The 24376-nt window shown below is 42.0% G+C and overlaps 1 protein-coding gene across 9 annotated transcripts in view; it reads right to left on the reverse strand.

Annotated features, from left to right (window-relative positions):
* Positions 1 to 24376, reverse strand: part of AKAP13 (A-kinase anchoring protein 13) — a 337951-nt gene that overhangs the window by 181867 nt on the left and 131708 nt on the right. For all 9 annotated transcript variants that reach the window (XM_060005469.1, XM_060005473.1, XM_060005472.1 and 6 more), the window contains 2 exons: positions 12602 to 12898; positions 2331 to 2514 (listed from right to left, as the gene is read on the reverse strand). In XM_060005469.1, the coding sequence (XP_059861452.1) occupies positions 2331 to 2514; positions 12602 to 12898 (481 nt within the window). The remainder of the gene's footprint in view (positions 1 to 2330; positions 2515 to 12601; positions 12899 to 24376) is intronic.

The following is a 24376-nucleotide window of genomic DNA, read 5'->3' on the forward strand; positions in this document are numbered from 1 at the left end:
GGAGAGGTATAAAAGGAGTAAAATAAACTTGATACTTCAGTTAGGGCTGGAATAAATGTAAAGTCTATATACTTCTATTAATAAATGTAAAGTGTATATACTTCAATTTTGTATTAACTGAAAAGAGAGGATAAGAGACAGGCCTATATGAAAATTTTCAATTTGAAAGGGGGAAGGGGTAAGAACATCCAAGTCTAAAGATTTTAGTGAACTACTAGAAAGATATCAGCATATAGTGGAGCAACTCTTAACTTTCCACAAATCTCTTTGTGAATTTCACAAAACAAACTCTTTATTCAGAAACACACGTGCATAAACTTTTACCTGTAATTTCCAAGCATGCAGATCCCATGAAGTCTACTCTTGGGTTCTTTGACTCCTAGGGGTGGAAGGTGCTCTGGACAGCCTGTTAGGAGATGTGGCTTCTGTTTCTGGCCCTGCCACCTTGTCATTCTAACCCACTCAGTTTCCTCATCTGTTAAAGATGATCTTTCCTGATTTCATGGTTGAAATTCTAGCAAAGTCTACTGATATCACAGTAAGAATGAAGGATTTAGGAAAATCACCACCCGATCTTTTTTAAAATTGTTAATTATAACTCAGCATTTTTTTCTAGGTTGCAGAACAATAACAGCCAGAAGAATCTAAGTTCAGAGCTAGATCTGCAGCAAGGTGCTTCTACTCTCCTACTACAGTCCTCTATTCCAAGACTTCTCAAGTTGGCTTTCCCTTACCCATTCCCCTTCAGAAGGAGCTAAGTTGCTCTCCAACATGTAACAGAGGTAGCACTATAAAGCAAGCCAAAAACTATACTCCAAGAACAAACACACTCTAGTTTCCTTAAAGCTGTGCTGTAAGAATAGTCTTGTGACATCCTTGCCCAGCATATAATGAAGCTGTTGTAATCACTATTTCCCCATTTGGATGGCAATCCTTAACCAACTCTGCTTCCCAGCAAAACCTCTGAGCTCTAAGATTGAATTTAGAGAAACTGCACTTGAACTTCACGATAGTTATACTGAGATAATTGTTTCAACTTCTGGGAAGAGGCCTGTCTTCCTAAGGCCATGAGGCAAACAAGCAGAAGGAATCAAATCACTGGCCAGATGGGAAGTACAAAGGAATGGAACATATCACTCTCTGGAATACTGTCCTAGGAGAGCTCAAGTATCCAAAGCTCATCTGAGATGAGGTGTGCCCCTCCTGCTGTCATTGTATCTATAGCACCCATCAGAAAGCTTTCTGCAAAGAACCTTCTGTCTGGCTTGACTGGGGAAGTTATAAGCATGGCAGATAAAGAAAAACAAACAAAAAACCCCTATTTATATAACACTAAGTACCATTACACTCTGCGATCTCTTCTTGGCCCTTCCAGATAACCCCTCACACAACAGCTTAAAATGGTAAAAAAATAAAATGCAACTAAATTAAGTCTAACATGGGCAAAATGTCTGAGAATTTGGGGATACTGACTTAATTTACAAGGATCCTTCAAAAAATAACACAGATCCAATGGGATTGATTCTTGTTTAGATTTTGTGGTGGAAAAGATAATGATGACCATAAAGCAATAAAAAATCATTAAACAAGAGAAACTATACTTGAAATTTTCTGCCTTTTATAATATTCCAATGAAAAGTGTTGGCTCTCATAATGCATTTATTTTTCTATTTATTCAAGAAAAAAGAAAAAAGAACCCTTCTAATGTTTTGACTAACAACCTTCCTTCAAAGGACTCTCTAAAGAGTCAGAATGTATAACAATTGAACTCACAAACACATAGACAGGATTTCCTACTGCACGTTTCCAGGACAGCTCAGTGGCTTTTTACTGCTACTCATATGAAGAGACCACTGCTCTCGATTTTATTTACAGAAATTACATTCAAACCAAAACTCAGTGTTCAGCATACTTTCCATAAGCAATTATTAAAGTATTTCTAGTTAACTCTTTCAAATCTTGAAGACATACCAGAAAGAAAAAAACGTTTCCTCTGTACTAAACTGGGAAAAACTGGATACCTTGGTAATGGAGTGCTACCCCTACAGACCAGACTTATTCTGAGTTTTCAGTAAAATTTAAGAGGCATGAAGCAGTAAGGGCAGGGAAACAGAGGAGAGAAAAAAGATGGGAATATGACTTACTTGTGTTACTCTCAGACAATGAAGTCGTGAGTGGGACCAAGCTTATAAACCTCCAGCGAAAGGCAAGGCACAGAGCTGAGGTTTTAGTTCCTGGTGAAGGCTGCAGATGCCAAGGGGGCAGGGCTACCATGAATCGGGGGTGGGGCTGGTGGTGAGAAGAAGGAAGTGGGAAGAAGGAGCACTTACTCAGTGAGAAGCCTGTGCAGCTTGTGATAACCCCGATCCAAGGCCAAGCTCACAGGGGTCGCTCCTTCTTGGTTGTGGATGCTGAGAGCTCCACGGCCACCTGGCTTCTGCAACAGGAACCACGTCAACCTCAGCAGCCCCAGCCGTGCAGCAAAATGCATCAATGTCTCTCGGGGGCCACCATCTGCAGATGGGGGAGAAAATGAAAATCAGTGAGGAGAATGTGAAAACCCAAAGTAAACAAACAAAGAGATGGTTCAGGTAAACACCACTGCCTCCAAGCACCTAAGATCCTCAAGTTAAGCCACAACATACAACATGAATAATTTTCTTGTGGCAGAGTAGAATCAGCTCTCAAAGACAAAATGAAGCTAGAAAAAATATAAGAAGCAAAATCTCCAATAGGAGACAGTCCTACAAAAGAGAATCCATTTCTATATTCTGATTTAATGCATTTGTTCAACAAATTTATACAGGCAGATTTTAAGGGTGACTGTACTACACATATGTTCTTTTCCTGAAAAGAAAAAGAAAGAAAGAAGTGAATGCAGCCTCATAACATGGGGATCGGGATCCAAGGGGAATAGTTATTGGGGCTTAGACAGGTATATCAAAAAGGGTATAATTACTTAAAAAAAAAATAACACCCAGAGAGCAGTTGGCTAGTTAAACACTAAAAACAGGTTCTGCTTGTTAAGTACACACAGGTCTTTTTATTCTCCCACATTAAGGGCAAATCAAATTGTTGGCACAGCCAGCTTTTTTGGTTGGTTGCTTAATGAAAGAAAGAAATGCATCTCCAGGCATAAGAAAGACTAACTCCGAGATGATATGCTAACACCTTCAGAAAGAAAAATATGTGTCTATTTCACCTGAGGTGAAGTCAAGGTCCCTTCTTGGTACAGAGTCACTTTGAAAATGGCAGAGGGGGCTTCTCTGGTGGCGCAATGGTTGAGAATCCGCCTGCCAATGCAAGGGACACAGGTTCGAGCCCTAATCCGGGAAGATCCCACATACCGCGGAGCAACTAAACCCGTGTGCCACAACTACTGAGCCTGTGCTCTGGAGCCCGTGGGCCACAGGTGCTGAAGCCCGCATGCCTAGAGCCCATGCTCCACAACAGGAGAAGCCACGGCGGTGAAAGGCCCAAGCACCGTGGTGAAGAGTAGCCCCCGCTCGCCACAACTAGAGAGGTGCCCATGCGCAGCAGCGAAGACCCAATGCAGCCATAAATAAATAAATAAATAAGTAAATAAATAAATAAATAAATTTTGAAAAAAGAAAGTGGCAGAATGAGGAAGGGCTTTGGAGTTAGACAAATCTGGGTTCAAATTTGGCATTTACCATCATGTGACTGGGCATAATCCATTTCAGTTCTGAGCTTCATTCTCTTCATCCCTAGAGTGGGGTACCACCACCTCACTCCCATGGCTGCAGTAACAAATCAGGGGGGTAGGTGACATGCTAGTCAGATGATGGCCTGTAGCAGGCACTCACTGAATAATCGCTGGGTTCCTTCCGTCCCCACCCCACTTCTCTGTCCCTCCCAACTTCCAATCACATTCTACGTTCCCTGGCAACATTCTCTGTGCCTAGGGCATCCTCTTGTGCCCAATCTGTTAAGTCGGGAGCTACAGCTACCCCAGGGCTTCAGTACACAGCCCACGATGCTGGCTTACTTAACCACAGGGACCACCACTCAGGGTCTGGAAACGGGAATGGTGCCCTGCAGTTGTGCTTGCTTTCATCTCCTCAGCTGAGCTAACATCGCTCATTCTCCGTGGCTTCCCGCAGGTCTCAACTTCCTCACTGAGCATTCTCAGACTTCTTGGACCCCAGTGTTTTCTCCTTACACTGAAGTCCCCAATGCTTCTGTACATGAGCAGCACGGTAAGAATGAAGGCATCTTTGACCCTGCAGTTTTACATGAACTGCACTGTCTTCTAACGTCACATGTGCCTTAGTCTTGTCTCCTTACTGCCGGGGTAAATTTCCTTGGAAGCAAAAACTATCTTTCATATTTTACACTTTCCCTATAGAACTCTGCACACTGACTAATTCAGGATTTATATGATGTTCAGCACAGGCTGGAAAGACATCAACACTACAGAAGAAACCACTGCATGTGTAGGTACAAATTTTAATAATCAATAACTCAGAGCAGGTGGCCAGGCCAGACAAAAGGACAGAAAGAACATTCAGAAAAGATCAAATATCACCATCTAACTTGTGCCTTACAGTTGTTCACAGGCACTCTGACATCCTTATCAAATACAAAAAAGCTAATAAGGTACTACCCAGGAACTAGGTGATTTTTCAGAGACTAGCTAAGTCCAGTCTCACTACCTGACACCTCCTTAAAGTAGTTTCCTCTACACCCCCGCCCTTTCTCATCCCCTACTTGCTCTGAGTCAGCTCAGCCTTCAAGAGTAGAGTTCCAACACCAAGAGGGGAAAGTGTGGGTGGCGGGTGGTGGTGGTGGGATGAATTGGGAGATTGGGATTGACATGTATACACTAATATGTACAAAACAGATAACTAATAAGAACCTGCTGTATAAAAAAATAAATAAAATTAAAAAGAAAAAAGATCTCACATTCTTGGTGGGGGAAAAAAAAAAGAGTAGAGTTCCAATAACAAGGCCATACACCTGCTCCAAGCTGGCACCCCAATTCCAGCACCTGCAGGCTCCCAAATCTCATCCTAACTTCCTTAGCAGCAGGTGCCACATGTGCTTTTAGGTCACCCCCTCTCTGCAATCAACAGATAATAAGAAAAGTAATATCTGGTGAAGACTAAGTGCCACGCACTGGGCTAAACTGTTTGTATTCACTTTTATCATTCTCACAATAACCGTGTGAGGTCTCATTATCCTCATTTTGCAGATGAAGACAGGTTAATAACTTACTCACAGCAAAAATCCTCAAGATTTGAAAATTCTTGTCTTGGGTCTAGAAACCATACCCTTTCCATTACTCTACCCCGTTTCTTTTTGTAAAAATCAATCATGCAAGCATTCTAATGTTGTAGTTTAAAAAGTACCTTCTTGGGGCTTCCCTGGTGGCGCGGTGGTTGGGGGTCCACCTGCCGATGCAGGGGACATGGGTTCGTGCCCCGGTCCAGGAGGATCCCACATGCCGCGGAGCGGCTGCGCCTGTGAGCCATGGCCGCTGAGCCTGCGCGTCTGGAGCCTGTGCTCCGCAACGGGAGAGGCCACAGCAGTGAGAGGCCCACGTACCGCAAAAAAAAAAAAAAAAAAAAAAAAGGTACCTTCTCAGGTTTTCCTCCAAAAATAATTTCTCTTACCTAACATACCTTGCATCATTGCTTTTGCTCCTTTTGTCTCGGTTTAAAATCCAGAGCACCTACAATTTAGAATCAACCTCTTTACTCTGTTTTTTCCTCTCTCGTGATCTTTGTGTTTTCCCTCTGTATTGTGAGAGCTACTCAACTTCGTTTTTCAGGTCACTAACTGCATTTCCTATGATGTCAATTGGGTCCTTTATCCCCAATTTGAATTTAATTATGCTCTGGGATTCTGGATGTCCTTGCATCATTTAAGCCAACTCCCTTCCATCTCTGCCCTCATTGTGATGGCTTTTTTGCAGTAATTAAAGTGCCTAATCAGTTGATGTAATAAGGAAGATTATCCTGGCTAATCTGGGTAGGCCTAACAGAATCAGTTGGAAGGCTTTAAAAGCAGGGCTGAGATTTCCCCTGGAGAGAGAAGAAATCCTGCCTGAGGAGGACAGCGTCAGGCTGTGCTCGTGGAGTGCCATCCAGCTCAGGATTTCCCCTTCCTGTCTGAGGATGACAGCTTTGGCTCATGCTGGTGGGTTTGAGCTTGCCTGTGATTTTCTCTTCCCCTCCTACCCTATAAATTTTGGACTTGCTTAGCCAGCCCCCACCATTGTGCAAGCCATTCCCTGAAACATCTTAATACATATTTTCCTACTGATTCTGATACTCTGGGTGACCCTGACTGACAAAAATCATTAAACTTATTTTTCTCCTTGTTGCTTCCTTCTCCTTCCTTCCTTCCTTCCTATTTTATAATAGGTCTGACTTCTTCAATCTTTTAAAGGACAAATGGCAAACCTCTTCTAAATTTTTCTTTGGTTTCTTAACGAAAATTAGAGTCTTCCATCTGAATATTCATGATACTTTTCCATTTCCTTTATGCTGTAGTGTTATTTCATAGGCCATACGTTGGCTGGTTAGTTTTCCTGTTTAACCTTGCTAAACTGGCAAAATCTCTCTGTGGGCCCAGCTTCCCACGGAGAAGGTAGGAGAAAATGTCTGAAGTCCTGTTTAGTATCTGCTTGTATGCTGGAAGCACCCCTCCACGCATTCCCTCAGCTCTGCAGAGAAAGGCGCTGGGCCTCACAGGCATTAGACCGTGAGAAGCAGGAGAGATGGCTGCACCTTTTCAAGTCGTCAGGTTTTCTGTCTAAGCAAAACGTTCTGAGTTCTGTGAACAAAATAGTATTCAAAGGCTACAGGTACTTTTCCTACCCCATCGATCCATCCTGCTCACAGGACTCCTCGACTGTGTATCTATGAGACTCCAAAATCACCATTCTTTCTACTATTCTGTACTACTTCTTAAATAAACCTCAAGTCCCACATGATGCAGGAATTTTCACACCCCGTGGGGAAGGTAAACAGCAGGCCCATGTGAGAAATGGGCATTTGGAAAAATGACACCTGTAATCTTGTGACAGAATCAAGGTTTGAGAGGGAACAAAACCTTTTGGAGTTAAAAGCGCTGCCATTACAAGGAACCACTTGTCCTGGAGTCAATCCCTTAGACTATTAAAATATTATATATTATTAAAATATCTTTTAATATTTTATTATGTTCTTTTTTAGCAGCTAAGATAGCTGAAAACATACAAAATTACTAGTGGGTGTAGCTAAGGAAACATTTTCTTGGAAAGCTATCAATCTGGAAAAGGTGTGGGAACTAAAACACTAAATGATTAAGGTTGTGGTTCTATTAACCAACATCAGATATAAAGAACTGAGAACACACAGACTGCTTTTAGTGCAGCCTGGCTTAAACCTGTCTCATCCTTCTCTCCATCCAAATTTCTCTATGTGGGGAGGGGTCCCATCCCAGAGGTGATTAGATCTTCTTTTCGTTTAGTTATACAACACCATGACTAAATAAGAATGCAGATTTCCCCCAGGACCTCAAAGGCCCACCCTTTGTTACCTGAGAGTTATGCTGATTGCTACTGTACAAGCGTCTTTCAGGGGAAAAACCATCCTAATTCACCATTTCACTAACCACAGAGGCACTGAAGAGCTGAGACAACTAAGTGAGACTTGGTGATCAGAGGGAAGATATTCCAACCCCACCATTCACCCTCCACCCAGACAAATCCATATTATTTGCCTTTAAGGCAGAACTAAGGCTAAAGTACAGTGCTTTATGTAACTAGGGATTAAAGAACTCTTGGAAGAATAAAATGGACAAATTCCCTCTTGCTGATATTTAAAGTAAGGACTGCCTGTAGAAATAAGCTTAAAAAAAAACAGTCTCATTCTGCTTCAAAGAGGTCTTTTCTTTTAAGTTCTATACTGTTTTATCCTTTTATAGAACATGTCACTTTCCCTCATCAGAGCTCACCAGTGTTTTGTCTTCAAAAGGCTACTGGACATTGGTCATGGTACATTAAAAATAAAGAGCCTGCAAAGTAGCACACACTATTGGATATATTTTCCTCCATTTTACAGATGAAGAAATTGAGAAACAGAGAGATTAAGTATTCAGCACAAACTCTTGCAATGAAGACCGGATATCAACAAACTGACCTGCAGCCTATGCTCTTTCTACTTTACAATATCAAGCCTAAGCCAAGAGTTCTTAACATCATGTTCACGCCTGCGGTTCAGGGAGACTGAATCCCTGAAACAATATGTAAATTTTTGCAGGTAGCCCCTATGTATATCTTTTCCTGAGGAGAAATCCAAGCTATTTTCAAAGGAGTCACTGACCTGAAAAAAAGTTAAAAAGCACTACATCTTAAACGATTAGAGTGGGAGGATTAACCATAAATCTTACATGACTCCTTTGTACAAGTATCAGGCTGGAACACCTGTAAACATCCTAGCTTTCAACAGCAAGTAGTCCTGTTATGTAACAACGTGCCCTGTTTAGCTGCATGATTATCCCAGGCAATAAGTTGACTTCGTACCTTCTTCCTTTAAACACCTTTTAAAAAGCATCTGATGTGCAACTCACTGCTGTAAGCAGAGTGTTCCTTTGCATTTGTCCCCCAACAGCAAGCAAAGACCTCTTAATTGATGCTATTCAGCCTTAAAATACCCACTGTTTGCAGATTCTAATCCACAATTAACTGAACAATTTCAACTGCAGAATGTGAATCCAGCACTTTAAATCACAGCCATTAGTCCCTTGCATGCATTTCACCTTGTAAAGTATACAGTTAACTTGTTCAATTTCTTTTGTTCTTTTGTTTTTAGTTTATGTACAATAAAATTCACTTTTGGGGGGTGAACAGTCCTTTGAGTTTGAGCACACGCATAGATTCTTAAAACCACCACCACTAAGACACAAAACCATTTCAACACCCAAAGAACTCCCACATGATACCCCTCTATGGTCAGACCTTTTCCCTACTCCTAGCCCCTGGCAACTACTAACCTATTTTCTGTTCCTACAATTTTGCCCTTTCTAGAGTATCATATAAATAGAATCGTAGAGTAAATAACTTTGGAAACTGACTTCTTAGTGCAATGCATTTAAAATGCATTCAAGTTGATGCACATGTCAACAGTTTGCTCCTTTTTTATTGCTGAGTAGTATTCCACTGTATGGATGTACCACAGTTTGCATACATAGTCACCCAATGAGGGAGATCTGGGTTGTTTCTAGTTCGGGATGATTATAAATAATGCTGCTATAGGCACATTTGTGAAAAGATTTTTTTGAGTAAATATAAGTTTTCATTTCTCTAGGACAAAGAGCCAAAAGTGGGATTGCTGGGTCATACAGTAAATGTACATTTAACTTTGTAGGAGACTGCCAAACTGTTTCCTGGAGTGGCTGTATTATTTTGCATTCCCACCAGCAATGTATGAGATGTTGTTCTGCATCCTTGCCAGTGCTTGGTTGTTGTTGTTGCTTTTTTTTTTGCAGTACGCGGGCCTCTCACTGTTGTGGCCTCTCCCGTTGCGGAGCACAGGCTCCGGACGCACAGGCTGAGCGGCCATGGCTCACGGGCCCAGCTGCTCCGCGGCATGTGGGATCTTCCCAGACCGGGGCACGAACCCGTGTCCCCTGCATCGGCAGGTGGACTCTCAAGCACTGCGCCACCCAGGGAAGCCCAGTGCTTGGTATTTTTAATTTTGGTCTTCCTAAAGGTGTGTAATGGCACGTTATTGTGGTTTTCAGGCATTTCCGTAAGTGTTCAAATTTGATTTAGTCTTCACTAGCACTGCTTGAACAATTTTGTACATCAGAAACTTCAGAAGCACATGGAAAGACTATAAAAACATTAAAGCTGGCGAGCTGCCTATTAAAGACAAAGATGCTAAGACCCAGAGAAGGGAAGGATATACCTAAAGTCTCCGACCTGTGCTTTTCTAACAGTTCTTTCCAATCATGTGGCATGAACCAACTATCCAATTCCTGTACCCTCTTTAAACAGGACAAAGCAAAACCACACAAAATAAACTTTAAGCCCCACAAATAACTAATGAAATCCTTTCTGATACTGATTTATAAAGGTCAACCAGAATAATCATTCTGATCACAACACAGAAACAGCATGAGCTAGGTTTCCAAACATTAGATTTCCGAAAAGGTGCCCGTGTCCTGTATAATGGCAAATATTTTGATCTCTAGATCTCAGCAATGCAGAGGTTTCTGAGACGTTGTATTAATAAGAAAGGGACAAGGGACAAGTGTTTTTTCCCTTCATTTTAGAGTCCACTCTTTCTTTTGTATTTTACCTGGCAGGAGGGCCCCGGTCGTTACCTTGACAGGAAGCCAGTAATAGTGAGGGACATCATTCTTGCAGCTGATCACTGCCTTAATAGTTAAATTCAGTGGGTTTAAGAGAGCCCAAACTAGCAAACACCTCCTCACCATTCTTCCACGGGAGGAAGAACAGTTACTTGACAGGTCTGTGGGAGCAGGAACTGAGCGTGCCCCTGGCTCAGCGCTTCTCCTCAGGATCTGCTTGCCTGCGGGGGGGTGGGGAGGGTGACTTCTGGGTGCTCCCCTACATAACACAATAATCAAAGCTGGTGGACGCTGAAGGGCAGTCCTGTGATTGTCCAGCTCTTTCAGAAATAAAGTAGGAAGGATATGCAACCCCTTCTGGCAAGCGGTCTGAAGTCAGCCTTTCAATCTAGCTTTTGTCAGGAAAAAGGCAAACATTTTAAACTCTGTGTAACTCCTAAATCTTTCCATGATTTGCACTCAGGAGGGAAAGATGATGTTATTTATTGGACTCCAGGTATATGTTGCTTCATTAAATACGTGTGTGTGTGTGTGTGTGTACACATACATATATATTCACAATATCTAGTAGATGTCATTTGCCACAAGAATAATTACACAGGAAATCCCCTGTCTGAATAAGAGGAACATAAATAGATACTTACTACATCAGTGTTTTTTAAAAAGTAGAGCCCTTCCTTCAATGAACTCTCATATGGAGAGCCAGTAGATAAAATAAACAAGAGTGAAAATACTCTGGTTAAAAATGTGCAGGGTTTTCCAGAGCTCAGCCTGCTCTCGTGCTGCCCCCCAATTACTTCCCAGTCTTTTCCTTTCCTCCAACTTCGTGGACTCTCTAGAGAACTTGAGAAGACAATAAGGAAAACCCTGCTTTGATAATTAAACATGAAAGAAGTATCCCAAGTTACTCTGCTACCCTCCTCATGAAGGTCAGGTCTCTTTCTACACACAGGAGATCAAGCCTGAAATCTGGGCCCATGGAAGGGCGACATGCCAACCTCTACTTTATTTTGTTTTTTTTGAATATTATTTTATTTATTTTTTATCAGCAGGTTCTTATTAGTTATCTATTTTATACATATTAGTGTATATATGTCAATCCCAATCTCCCAATTCATCCCACCACCACCACCGCCACTTTCCCCCCTTGGTGTCGATACGTTTGTCCTCTACATCTGTGTCTCTGTTTCTGCCCTGAAAACTGGTTCATCTGTACCATTTTTCTAGGTTCCACATATATGCGTTAATATACAATATTTGTTTTTCTCTTTCTGACTTGATTCACTCTGTATGACAGTCTCCAGATCCACCCACATCTCCACAAATGACCCAGTTTTGTTCCTTTTTATGGCTGAGTAATATTCCATTGTATACAAGTGCCACATCTGTTTTATCCACTCTTCTGTCAATGGGCATTTAAGTTGCTTCCATGACCTGGCTATTGTAAATAGTGCTGCAATGAACATTGGGGTGCATGTGTCTTTTTTTTTTTTTTTTTTGCGGTACGCGGGCTCCGGACGCACAGGCCCAGTGGCCATGGCTCACGGGCCCAGCCGCCCCGCGGCATGCGGGATCCTCCCAGACCGGGGCACGAACCCGCGTTCCCTGCATCGGCAGGCGGACCCTCAACCACTGCGCCACCAGGGAAGCCCTGCATGTGCCTTTTTGAGTTATGGTTTTCTCTGGGTATATGCCCAGTAGTGGGATTGCTGGGTCATTTGGTAACTCTATTTGTAGTTTTTTAAGGAACCTCCATACTGTTCTCCATAGTGGCTGTATCAATTTACATTCCCACCAACAGTGCAAGAGGATTCCCTTTTCTCCACACCTTCTCCAGCATTTGTTTGTAGATTTTCTGATGAAGCCCATTCTAACTGGTGTGAGGTGATACCTCACTGTAGTTTTGATTTGCATTTCTCTAATAATTAGTGATGTTGAGCAGCTCTTCACGTGCTTCTTGGCCATCTGTATGTCTTCTTTGGAGAAATATCTATTTAGGTCTTCTGCCCATTTTTTGATTGGCCACCCTCTACTTTAAATGAGAGCTGCCGACGACAACAGCAAGCTCTCTCTGGGGTCATTTCACTGCAAGAACAGGACTAACAGCTAAGCTGAAGAACCCAGGAGAGAGGCCACCGAGGTCACTCCGCTATAGTAACTGCAAGGTCTATTCAGCCACCGTGGCAGATGTGAAGACAATCGCCATATAAAAGCAGCCCCATCCAAAAACACAAGAATTCCAAATTCAGAGACTGTGGGTCACTGAAGTTCTTACCATGCGAAGCTGCATCTGTTCCCAACACATTCCACTCCGCTGGCAGCTTCAGGTGCCTGAACGCCAGGGAAACCTTCTCATCAAGGGAATTCACATCCGTGGACGGGGGTCCTGACCGATCCAGGAAACGGGTGAAGTTCAGAGCCTGCTGATTTCCAGCACTGGTTGCCAGGAACTGGGCTGCATCGTAGGCCTCGTCCTGGATGAACCTGAAGTCTTCTTCCGCCACCACAAACACAGGCAGGCCCTCTTTGGAAGCACAGAGCAGCACCTTCACCGTCTCGCAGCAGTCATGACCTAAGGAAACACACGCAGCAAGGAAAACAGGATTAGAGCCCTCTCCTGAAAGGAGGACACTGCGGGGAGGGGGGGTGCTTCTCGGCTCTTCCTGCGTGACATACAAGCTCCCCTTCCTAAAACAAACCTCTCCTTCCTCCGAGCTCTAACAGCAATCTTCCAAACTTCTTAAAACTCCATTTCCAACTCATTTTTACAACTGCTATTTGCAAATATGAATTGGTTCCCCTACCAAAGAACAAATAACTTTGTATTCCAGCTGCCACCGTGCCAGCAGCGTAGTGTTTGGTACTAACAGTCTCTGAAAATCTCAATATACACTGAACTACAGCGGTTCAATTTGAACAAATTAAAGAATGAAAGCTGAAGGACCTTGCAAGGCCTAGCGTACAATGGGAAGTCTAACCCCTCCCGAACTGCTCTGGATCCGAAAACCCAACAGGAAAAAAGTCACTCATACAGGTTACATGGCAGGAATTGTATAGATGCCCCAGAACCTGCCTCACTTTCACTACGATACAACTGAGCAAATGAGGAAGCACTTAGAAAAGTACAAAACGACTTGATTTTATTTTACTATTATGAAGCAATTCAAAGCCTAGAAAATAACTTTTGCTCTGAGATACACGTTCTTTCCTGTAACGTAAAGAGAACTTCAATCAAATCACCCAGGTCACCCAGGGATGACACAATGCTGTGGCTAGAAACCTGGTTGAGGAGAAGCAAGCATGCCAGAGACTGCAGTGCCCACTGTCCAGAGGGGCAGAGACCTCACGAGCTGCGACATTGGCAGCAAGCTACGTGTCACCTCAAAGAGCTCTGCTCAAGTAAGACCAGGAAGGTTTAACAGCAGTGTTCCCCGTGGGGAGGCCTTCCTGGAGAATCAGACTTTCTCTGGGTTTTCAGCCTCACAGAACTAAGTATTTCCAAGATATAGAATATTAATCAAGACACGTTTTTCCTCAACTTTCAGGCACTGATCTCAACTAGCTGGAACTATGCTCCTAACATCATCATTTCTTTCATAAGTATCTTTCTGATGAGAAAAAAGAAAAGGAAATGAAGTTGATGCTTCTGTTTGAGTTGCTCCCCCTGGTGCGCTGCCTGATAAACTGCAGGCACCTGAGGCCTGGGCTCCCCTGAGCCCACCGGCTCGCACTGACCGCTTCCCAGCAGCGGGGTGAGGAGGAGGGTCCCTGAATCTGGCTCTCCAGACCACGGGCACAGCCAACGAGGCTTCACACCTCACAGAACAAAGTAAGCTTTCTGCTGTCTTTGAAAGAGAAAACAATTATTTTTTTCCACATATACTTTTTCCCCAGGGGCCTCCTTAAGTCTTTACTTTGTGACAAAAGAAATCTCTCCCTGCTGTGTAATCTGAGGATGGTAACAAGCATCAATACTTACTAACCAAGAACCTACCACATACCAGGCATCTGACATGTCATTTTCTCTACACAACAAATTTATGAGGTGCATATTGTCCTCACATTACAGATAAGAAAACTGAGACTTCAAGAAGTAATTTGCCCAAGTTTACACACATGTGAAGAAGCAGAATCCATCATTCAAATTCAAGTCGGATGCCAAAGGTCATGGCCTATTATATCATGATGCAAAAGTTTTGTAACACATTGCTTATAAAGAGGGAGGGGTGACAGCTACATCCCTACCTGTGAGGAGCCCAACACTTGGAATGACAGGCCAGTATGACTATTAAGCAAGAGGAACGGGTCCATGAACCACCGAGATCAGTCTCCACACAAACGCATAACTCCACCAAGGTGCTCCCACTGCATTCCCAGTGGAATTCCTTCCATGAAGGCTGTGGGAAAGTGAAGCATCCTCTGGCATGCATGCGTGCACACATGTGCACGGCGGTGTGTATACACCCATGTTTGTATTTCAATTCAATAAATATGCTGAATTTATACGTCTACTATGTGAAATGAAATCAGAAAAAAGAATCTTAATCTTTCTTTGAAGGGCAGCCAGCCTAATTACATTAAGACAACAACATCAGGATAAACAAATCAACTGATTCAGGTAATAAAGGTTTGGGTGTTTTTCTGGCAGAAAGTAGTTTTTCTAAACTGTTCTGTAACATTTAACGACTAACATCTGGGGAATTCCCTGGCGGTCCAGTGGTTAGGACTCGGTGCTTTCACTGCTGGGGTCCAGGTTCAATCCTTGGTCGGGGAACTAAGATCCCGTGAGCTGTTCGGTGCAGCCAAAAATAACATGTGGACATCCACCAAGCCTAGCACACTGTAACCAGAAGCTAATCACAGTGAATCTGAGCTCTCCAGAGGCTTATAGTCTATTAGGTGGCAATCAACCAAGCTGCAGATCACTGCAAAATGGGGTGGGTTCTAAAGAAACACATACCATGCGACTCGCCAGAGAGGACCAGTGCATTTCACAGGTGAGCAAAAGAAAGGTGGCAGTCAAGAAGGACCTTTTCCATAGGCATCCTGCTCCCAACTCTCCAACCGCAGCGGTTCTTTACTGCAACCCTCAGAACTCAGATGCATAGTCCTATCCTATCCCTCCCTCCCTCTCTATCTATCACTTCTCTAATAATATCTATCTATCTATCTAATCTATCTATCTATCACTTCTCTAATAATTTCTCTGTGCCAGGCACCATCCTCAGTGATTTCCTAATAACAGTTCATTTAATTCTCATAACAACCCTAGCAGTAGGTACTATTATTATCCCCACTTGCCAGATGAGGAAATCAAGTCACAAAAATGTTAAGTAATTTGTCCAAGGTTATAAAGCTCCTAAGTGGCAGAATTAGAATCTGAACCCAAGTTTCCTTGCTCTCCTGTCTGCCCCTACACCCAAGATTCATGGAGACAAGAAGGCTTAAATGGGAAATAAAGGTACCATGGAAAAACTAACAGGAAAGGAAGGAAAACACTGTGCTCAAATCCTGACTATAAGACTCCTAAGTTGCATGACCTCGGATCATCTCTGCTTCTCCAGGCCTCAATTTCTTCATGTACAGAATAAGGGCAGCCTCTGCAGGCTCTATGGTTTCCCCAGCTGTACAAACCTGTGGGTTTTACCAGGCAGAAGGTGGGGAGAGACAGAAACTTAGGAAGAGATTCCAGGAACAAGAAACAGTTTCAAAAACATAAAAATGGAAGCAGAGAGCAAGTTCAAGGGATGGAATAATTTCTGCAAAAGACAGTTTCAGGAAGATATTAACTAGGCTACACCTAGATGTTTCGTGTGAGGAGAGACCTGGGTTCAAACCTATTTTGTTACTTCCTAAGCTATGTGGCCTGAGATAAATGACAACTTCTCTAACACTTTAAAATCTGGAGAGTATCTTAATCTCGTAAGTCAAGAGCTGTAATTTAGAAGACTCCTCTCAAATTCTGTAATACTATCACCCAAAACAACATATACAGGCTCATTTCACTTCCAATCAAACTAGACAGACAGACAGACACAGCAATACATATTTCAGTCAGGATAATTACTGTTGACCCTTTAACAAGATAGGTTTGAACTGCCTGGGTCCACTTATATGTGGATTTTTTTCTTCAATACTACATATATGTACTACTATATTTACGATCCATGGTTGGCTGAATCTCCGGATGCAAAACTATGGATACAGAGGGCCAACTAAGGGACTTGAGCATCTGCAGATTTTGGTATCCATGGGGGTCTTGGAACCAATCCCCTTGCAGATACTGACAGATGACTGTACTTTAAGAATGTTGTGGCTCTCATTCATGAATCTCACCAGTAATGATAGCATTTCCCATTTATTCAGGATTAAGCTCATTTTTAAATTCCTGACAGTCCTTTGAGGTAGATACGAATAAATGTCAATAAAAACTAAACTTACAGGTTTCACAATTCAATGATGAGAATGTGAATAATGTGGGATCCAAATTGAATTCTACCTTCAAAACTTAAACACACTCTGTCTTAGAAGAGATATAAACTAACCTACAATAATGACATCCACTGCCCCACCCATCCAAACAGTTATTTCTTACTCGTCTCCTTCCCCAAGCCTGTGCAGAGGTGTCTGAGACACCTGAGAGCTTGAGCCAGAAAGCGAGTCACACCATTGCTAAAAGTCAACATCATCGCTGCTCTGTAAAATCACCTCCTGTATATACACAGGGTCCAGGCCATAGTCCAGATCTTCAACTTCATCTCACACTCTCCTGCACAGGCGCACACGCACGCACGCACACGGCCAAAAGCCATGGTGAAGCAATACCACCTTAACTCAAAACTGGAAAGTGCAGGCGTAATACATCTACACAGAAATCTATCTGAAATTGCAAAAATGACTTTACTTGGCTAGGGTGGGGTGGGGAAAACCAAGAGGGAGAAACAGAAGGTGGTTTAGGGGTGTGTATGTCTGAGCACATGTGCACACACCTGTGTGTGCACATGTGCTTAGCAGCATAAGCACGCATAATTCTTTCTGCTGCTTTAGCAGAATCTCTTAGAAGGTGGATGGGTGGATGGGCAAACTATCATCTGCTCTATTTATGTAGAACTAAAACAAAACCGTGTATTAGAGAAGGTAGAATGTCAGCAAAGGCCATGAAATAGATATCTAGGAGAAGCCATCCAATTGTTAGCCCAATATTTTCCCTTTAGACATGAACTCACAATCTGAAGGAGAAACTATGAATCATCCTAAGTAAAATGTGCCATAAATCTGGAATTTGTTTGGTATGATTATAGGCTTCTTTTTCCAAAGAAAAACTAAGGGTTAAAAGAGTGAAGAACTGAGGGTTTCCTGGCTCAGTCTTTATTAAACTTTCAGTAAATTGGAAGAATTACTACTGAGCTCGAGCAAAGTGCCTCCCCTACTGTCTGGAAAACCACTTCGCAAGGCTGGCAGGGCTACTGTCTCATATTCACGTTTTCTATTAGGCTCAAATGGTTCACAAGATTAGTTTTTAATCCCTATGACCTTTCAGATAAAGCATCTAGAAAAAAAAATCAACATTTTTCAAAAACAAAGGTTATGTAATATGGACCCATTAATAAAACTGAAGTCACTGCATCTGTACACATAAAATCTCTTACTTCCATAAATTAGCTCTAAAGACACAACTGTTTTCAGGGGCCATTAGTCTTATGACTGCCTTTGTACACACAAAATACAAAGTATTAACGATGTCTACATCTTCAGGGCAAAAACATGGGGATGGGAAACTATATCCAATTCGACATAATAACCACAATTAACTTCTTTTTACATGAAGACAGAAGCTGCAGCATAAAGAAGAGTAACAAGGTTTGCAGCTGGTTCCGTGGTGTTTTTCCTTCCACTCAATTTCCTGGTAACAAAAAAAGAAAATAAAAATCACAAGTCCTTTTAAAAGGGGAAGTTCTGAAAATTTTACTGAGCTGCTTCTGAGGGAAATACCCACAGAGGATTGAGACACGGGAAGAGAGATGAACTGTTAAGGAACATGGCCTAAACCTCAATTCCATTTTTTAAAATTGACTTCTGAATATATGCTACAATCAGGTCCGAGCTGATTACAACAGAAGTATGAAGTAAATTTGGGGGTGGGAGAGATGGAACCCTTACTGAGTGAATTGTAAGAGGTACTGAAGTATGCTGACAACTAGCTGTAGAGTCAGAAGATACCAGGTTTAAGTCTCACCTCCACTGCAAACAGGCTGGGTCAACCTGAAAAAGTCACTCGACCTTGAAGTCTATTTGCTTGTGCACAAAAATGGGAACATCACCAACCTTCCAGGTTATTTAAAAAAAAAAAAATCAGAGATGGCTGTACACAAAGCAGACACCTGGCATAAACAGGCATCTAAACCTGGTACTTACTATCAGTATTAGCTATTAAAATCCTCCTATTCAGGTGACTCAAGGAAAAGAGATGCCTATTACTCTATCAAGAGCTTCTGCATAAGCCCAACACAGCAAATGCTGCCCCTGACACTGCAGAACTGAAGAAACAAAGGGAAGGAGGAAGAATCCGAATAAACAACACACAACCAGCAGCACCTAGATGGGAAACAAAAATGTAACTGCTGATGGTCCTCTTAAAAGCATCTAATCCAAACGTCTTTAAGCTCACACATCAGGAGGTGTGTGCTCCTGAGGTTGGAGAGCTTTTCCGCAGGCTCCTTATCACTACATGAAGCACCCATATCCATGGAAACGAAACAGTGCTGCAGATAAACAGAACTGCTGAAGCATGACCCAAGAATTACTTCATTTCCTATTAGGCTAAAAGTGGCACACATCCCATCCGGGCCTTCTCTTTGGAGAAGGAAACAATTGGGACTTTGTTTCACCAGCTATCCAAAAAGGAACCCTGCAAGTGCTTGCTGGGCCAACCAAGTCCAGGCCCACTCAGTCATTTCCTACCAGAAGGCTGCATTTGTAGCCAAGGTGGAAAATATAAAAATTATATCTTTTACTACTTCATTTTGGCATCAAAAGTATTTAAAAATTTGGTGTCTTTTTCTTCCCTTTGAAGTAGCTATACAGGGTTGAAGGAAATTTTCAGTCTTCAGACCCACACTCTAACAGGAATAGGATTATGTGCAGAAGTATGTACCTACTGCTAGTTTTCGGTGGTCTAATGGTAGATGTGCAAATTTGGGATAGGTATCAAAGATACATCTGGGGGGAGAAAGGGGCTAATTAACACTAAAAATGTGACGTGCTATATAATCCAGCTTATTACTCTAAGGCAGTGCTTTTCAACCTTTTATTCATTGTCATCCCCCAAGGAGCCTTTATAAACATTTCTATTTGCCACAACCATCCTATGAAACTTTAATACCACAGATATACCATACATTTGTATATGTGCATCTGTGCTCTCTATATGAAGAGTTAAGTTTTTTTTAACTCCCCTAAGAACCAATTCTCACCCCCTTGGGGGGATACTGGCCCCAGTGCAACATGTGTGCTCCATTCTAGTGCTGTGTTCATAGTTCCAAGGTGATGAAGTATCCACACAGGCATCAATTACAACAGGACAGCAGACAGCAGATACACTTCCCTTCAACTAGTCCTCAGTTTGTTTTTCCAGGATAGCCACTATATATACTGACTAGCACTGGGACAGTAATTTAAGCCTTTTAAGATATAAAATCATGTCTGTCTAGAGACAGCCTTGTAGTAGGAGTATTTTAGGATAGTAATTTAGGATAACTCATTACTTTGGCAGAGAGAGAGGGCACCAGGATTCTCTGATTGTGCCAGTTAAAAGCCTAGAACTTCTTTTCAAATGTGTTATTCAATTTGGCAACCTCTGGACGTCCACTGATAGAAACAGAGTCTTGGTTCACAAGAACTGAGAGACACACAACTTAACTGCAGGACTACTTGTTGAGACCTGGGGCTGTAAGCACTGGTTTTTAATTAAGCCACAAAAGACTTCTGATCATGGTAAATGTACTTTTTCCTTTCTTTTTAATAACAAATCTACTTTATATAGTACCTTCCCTTTGATTAAGTGAGAAAGAAAAGAAAGATACGAAACAGCAGAGTCTAATTCTGGGTCAGTGAATGCTTGCAGTTTTCCTGTCAAACAAGATCCCTTGCTGTGAAGTCTAAAAGTAAGTAACAGACATGCTGGAAAAAAAAGATTTCATTTTATGATAGATTCTGCACCAAAGCCTTTCACAAAAGTAGTATGAGCATCCACTAAACATCCTGTCTCATTTTCCATTCTGCAATTACTGTCTGCTTGGTCGAAATTCACATTTAAGTAATAAAAATGAATCCATGACAGTACCTCGCATCTCCCAAGAATTACCTTCCAAGGATACTCTGATTTCTTTATATTACTTACCAGTCCTATAGTCTTTTAAAGAAAACATGTTGGCTTCATCCCTCAAGGAAAATCACTGTTTTGTTAAAATGGGATTTGGGGTTGGATTTGTTTTATATGAAGAGAAAAGAATGGAGATATTTTACTTTCATTTATTACAAACGCCAACACCTTTTGTCTGTAGAGATATATTTTCATTTCAGGATGTATTTCACAGCAAATTATATTCTTAAACCAGCCAATTCATAGGTATTTTGAATGTGGTATTTTATTATAACGCTTGTTTGTCTTTGTTTAGTGTTCATTAGCACAAAGATAGTTTATTTTCAAAAGAGAGGACATTATTTCCAAAGTCTTCAATATGTTTTTATTAAAAATTACTATATTCAATATGTTAAAAATAACATGTGCACTTTTAAAACATTCAAACAATTTAAAGGCAGATAAAGCCTCCAAAGGCTCCCACTAACTGTCCCCTAAGATGCTACTACTCTTAACATAATTTCATTTTTAAAGAAGGAGGATTGTATCACGTCTACAGCCTTTCTGTAGTGTTAAGGTAAGAGAAGATCACTTCACAATTTCTTTATAACTAAACATACATACACAATTCATTGTAAGCTTCTCATCAGAAAACAAGCAAAAGAGTGAGAAAATGTGAAAAAAGGAAAAAAATAGACTGTAATCTCGGTATCTGAAGTCAAAGAGGTTTTTTTCCAGGAGACTATTAAGAAATGTCTCATCTCCCTACCCCCCCAAATTATAAAAGGTTACAGACTAACATCAAGGAGTAGCTGTCTGTGAAGGTCAATCAATCATCTGGTTTTAGTGAAAACTAAAATAGTACAAAACACTGACAGTGAACAACGCAGAGAAAGAACTCAAAGAAAAATCTGAGCCAGCAATCTGGATGAAGCATGACATTCAAAGCAAGATCAAGACACAAAGCCCTTTTTCTGCCCATTGTCGGCAAAATGGCTAGGACCTGAGGAGCTAGCCCCACACAGGAGCAGAAAGGGCGCAGGTACATCCCTCCCGGTCGCAGCTGCTGCAAACAGACCGTGCACGTTTACCCAGTAACTGGGATGCACAAAGCAATACAGACTTTCCACAAAGAATCTTGACTAATCTGACACTGCCCTCCACAGACAGGAAATTTGAGGCTATCAATATGGCTAACTGATGCACTGAAATCATCAGAGGTGGCTCTGGAAAGAGAACACAGACCCCTGACCCAGGCCAAGAATTCAACTCAAGAAGCCAGACTTGGTTTTCAAAAGAAAGAGTGTGTGTGTGTGTGTGTGTGTGTGTGTGTGTGTGTACACATGCACGTACATATGCACAACCTTTCTAGAAGGGTGCTTCTGAGAACCAGGATGAGTTTCAACACGATAGAAACTCAGTCCCATCAAGTGGTAGGAATTCACAGAAAAAGCCTTCTTAGCATATACCGGTGAACATAACAGACACAAATCCTTGCCCTCGGGAAGCTGACACTGCAGTAGAGGCAAGTAGAAAATAAATAATATATATAATGTGTCCAAAGTTGATAAGTGCAGTGGAGAAAAGTAAAGCAGGGAAGGGGAACAGGGAGCGTGGAGAGGAGGCAGTTGTATATTTTTACAAGGTGGACAGGAAAGGCCTCACTGAGAAGGTGATATCTGAGTAAAGACCTCAAGGAAAGTACAGAACAAGCCAAAGAAATCTCCCAAAGCAGATTTAAGGCAGTTTAATTCTAGATGAAACTATTAACTCCATGATATAAACAAGCAATTCAAAACTAACTTAACCCCCGAAAGTCTCCCTATCTCTACCCACCCCTCCACAACAATTACTGGGCCAATCTGGACAGCAGCTGAAGAAGACAAGTGAACAGAAAAATGACACGTGTGACGACCAGAGCAGCAAGATCCACTCAGGAATCTCCTTTGTTTCAACAGTTAACAGAGGTTCTACTTCACCAAGGAGGGAGGCTCACTGGGACCCGTGCACGTATCACAGTCTCACATGCTGCCTTACTCTTTGTTCAGCCTGCTTGAACAAGAGGGCCTTTTAGGGACTCTAATCCTTTGTCACCTCTCTTGTGATTAGGGGCCTCAGGAAGCAGGCTGACTGAATTCAGGTGAGTAGCAGAACATTCAGGCCAATTGGGGGCAAAGGGGACAAGTTGTAAGAATATGGTAAATAGTTAAGATCATAATTTGAGGGGAGGAGAGCTGATTAGTGAAAAATTAGGAGAAACCAGGTACTGTGATTCCAGGCCCCAAGCAAATGGGTCAGGAATGATTACTGAGGATTCAGATCAAATCAGAGGGAAAGAGCAGAATACAATGCCCATTCTGGTTGGCTGGAGTCAACAGGTCTAGGGCACTCAGAGTCAGTCAGTACCAAAGGACACCCAGAGATGGGTGGGGCTGGAAAAGAGGGGGGCCTGAAACAGACTGAAGAAGTGTTAGACCAAAGGCAAGAGAAGAAATGGGAACTAAAGTTCCAAAACAGTAGGCTGGGGACAGTGTACAAGGATGTGGTACAAACCCAGAGCTCTTGGCTGTCATCCAAGTACCGTGGGTCTGTGAACCCAAGGAGAGTAACTGCTTGCAGTCCACACTAATTTAAGTACCTCGTCATTGAAGGTATACGAGCCACCAGGCACATCCCTCTCCACCAGGAGGCTGGACTCTGCTGGTACCTGTGACTGAGGATGGCAGTGAGGGCACAGGGCTATGTCCTTGTAATAGCCGGCCTTCCTCGAACATTCTCTTGTCTACTTGCACGCTTTCTCGCTCTCTCTCTCTATATATACGCCCACACAAACACATACACACACATACACATACACAAACTTAAACTGTTAAAGCACCTCTAAATCAGGAAAAGAATAAGTCTATAAAAATTACCTCCATTCCCTTCCTAATAAGAGCCCAGTCAGGGACTGACTGATTCTACCTAGCTGAGGGTCTGTTTCTCACAGTCACCCACACATAAGAAATGTTTAGCAGTGGTGACACTGGATGGCACCTGCTGGAGCAGACGTCAAGTTCCAGATCAGCCTCTCTGACATGATATACTTCACAGGAAACAAGACTAGAGCTTTAAGTTACAAAGAAGGATACTTAATACTCTTTAGGGAAAACGTCAGTACCTATGCTGAACTCCTAGCTAAATTTCCTATCCCTAAAAGTTTGGGGGGAATATACATAGAAATTGCCAAGAATCTTTAAATCCTGTATTTTCAAAATCACTTTTGTCAAGTAGGAGGATAAATACAGCTTTCAACTGTCATAATCTCAGTTCTTGAATGCGGTTTAACTTCCAGGATCTGGTAGGCATCAGACATGAAGATAATGTATGGAAAATAGCGCAGCAGCAACCAAAAACTGACAATCTGATCTAATACCAGCAAGACCAGATACTGAAAGTGCTTGATAAACTAATACTTTTTTTACACCATCTATTTCAACAAAGTGGAATCAGAGTTACATAAAATCACTGGCTACAGGAAATGTTTCAATAAGAACTAAATCCATTTTATTCTCTAAAGGCAAATGGTTCAACTGTCAACTGTCAACATTTTTAGGGGTTCCCCCTAAATGTGCCCTCTTTTGTATTCTGATGAAAATTAACCAATTATTAACTTTGAAGCAAGGTCAATTAAAGAAAGAAGAAGCTCAT

This window comes from Delphinus delphis, chromosome 2 (genome assembly GCF_949987515.2).
Source record: "Delphinus delphis chromosome 2, mDelDel1.2, whole genome shotgun sequence".
NCBI lineage: Eukaryota > Metazoa > Chordata > Mammalia > Artiodactyla > Delphinidae > Delphinus > Delphinus delphis.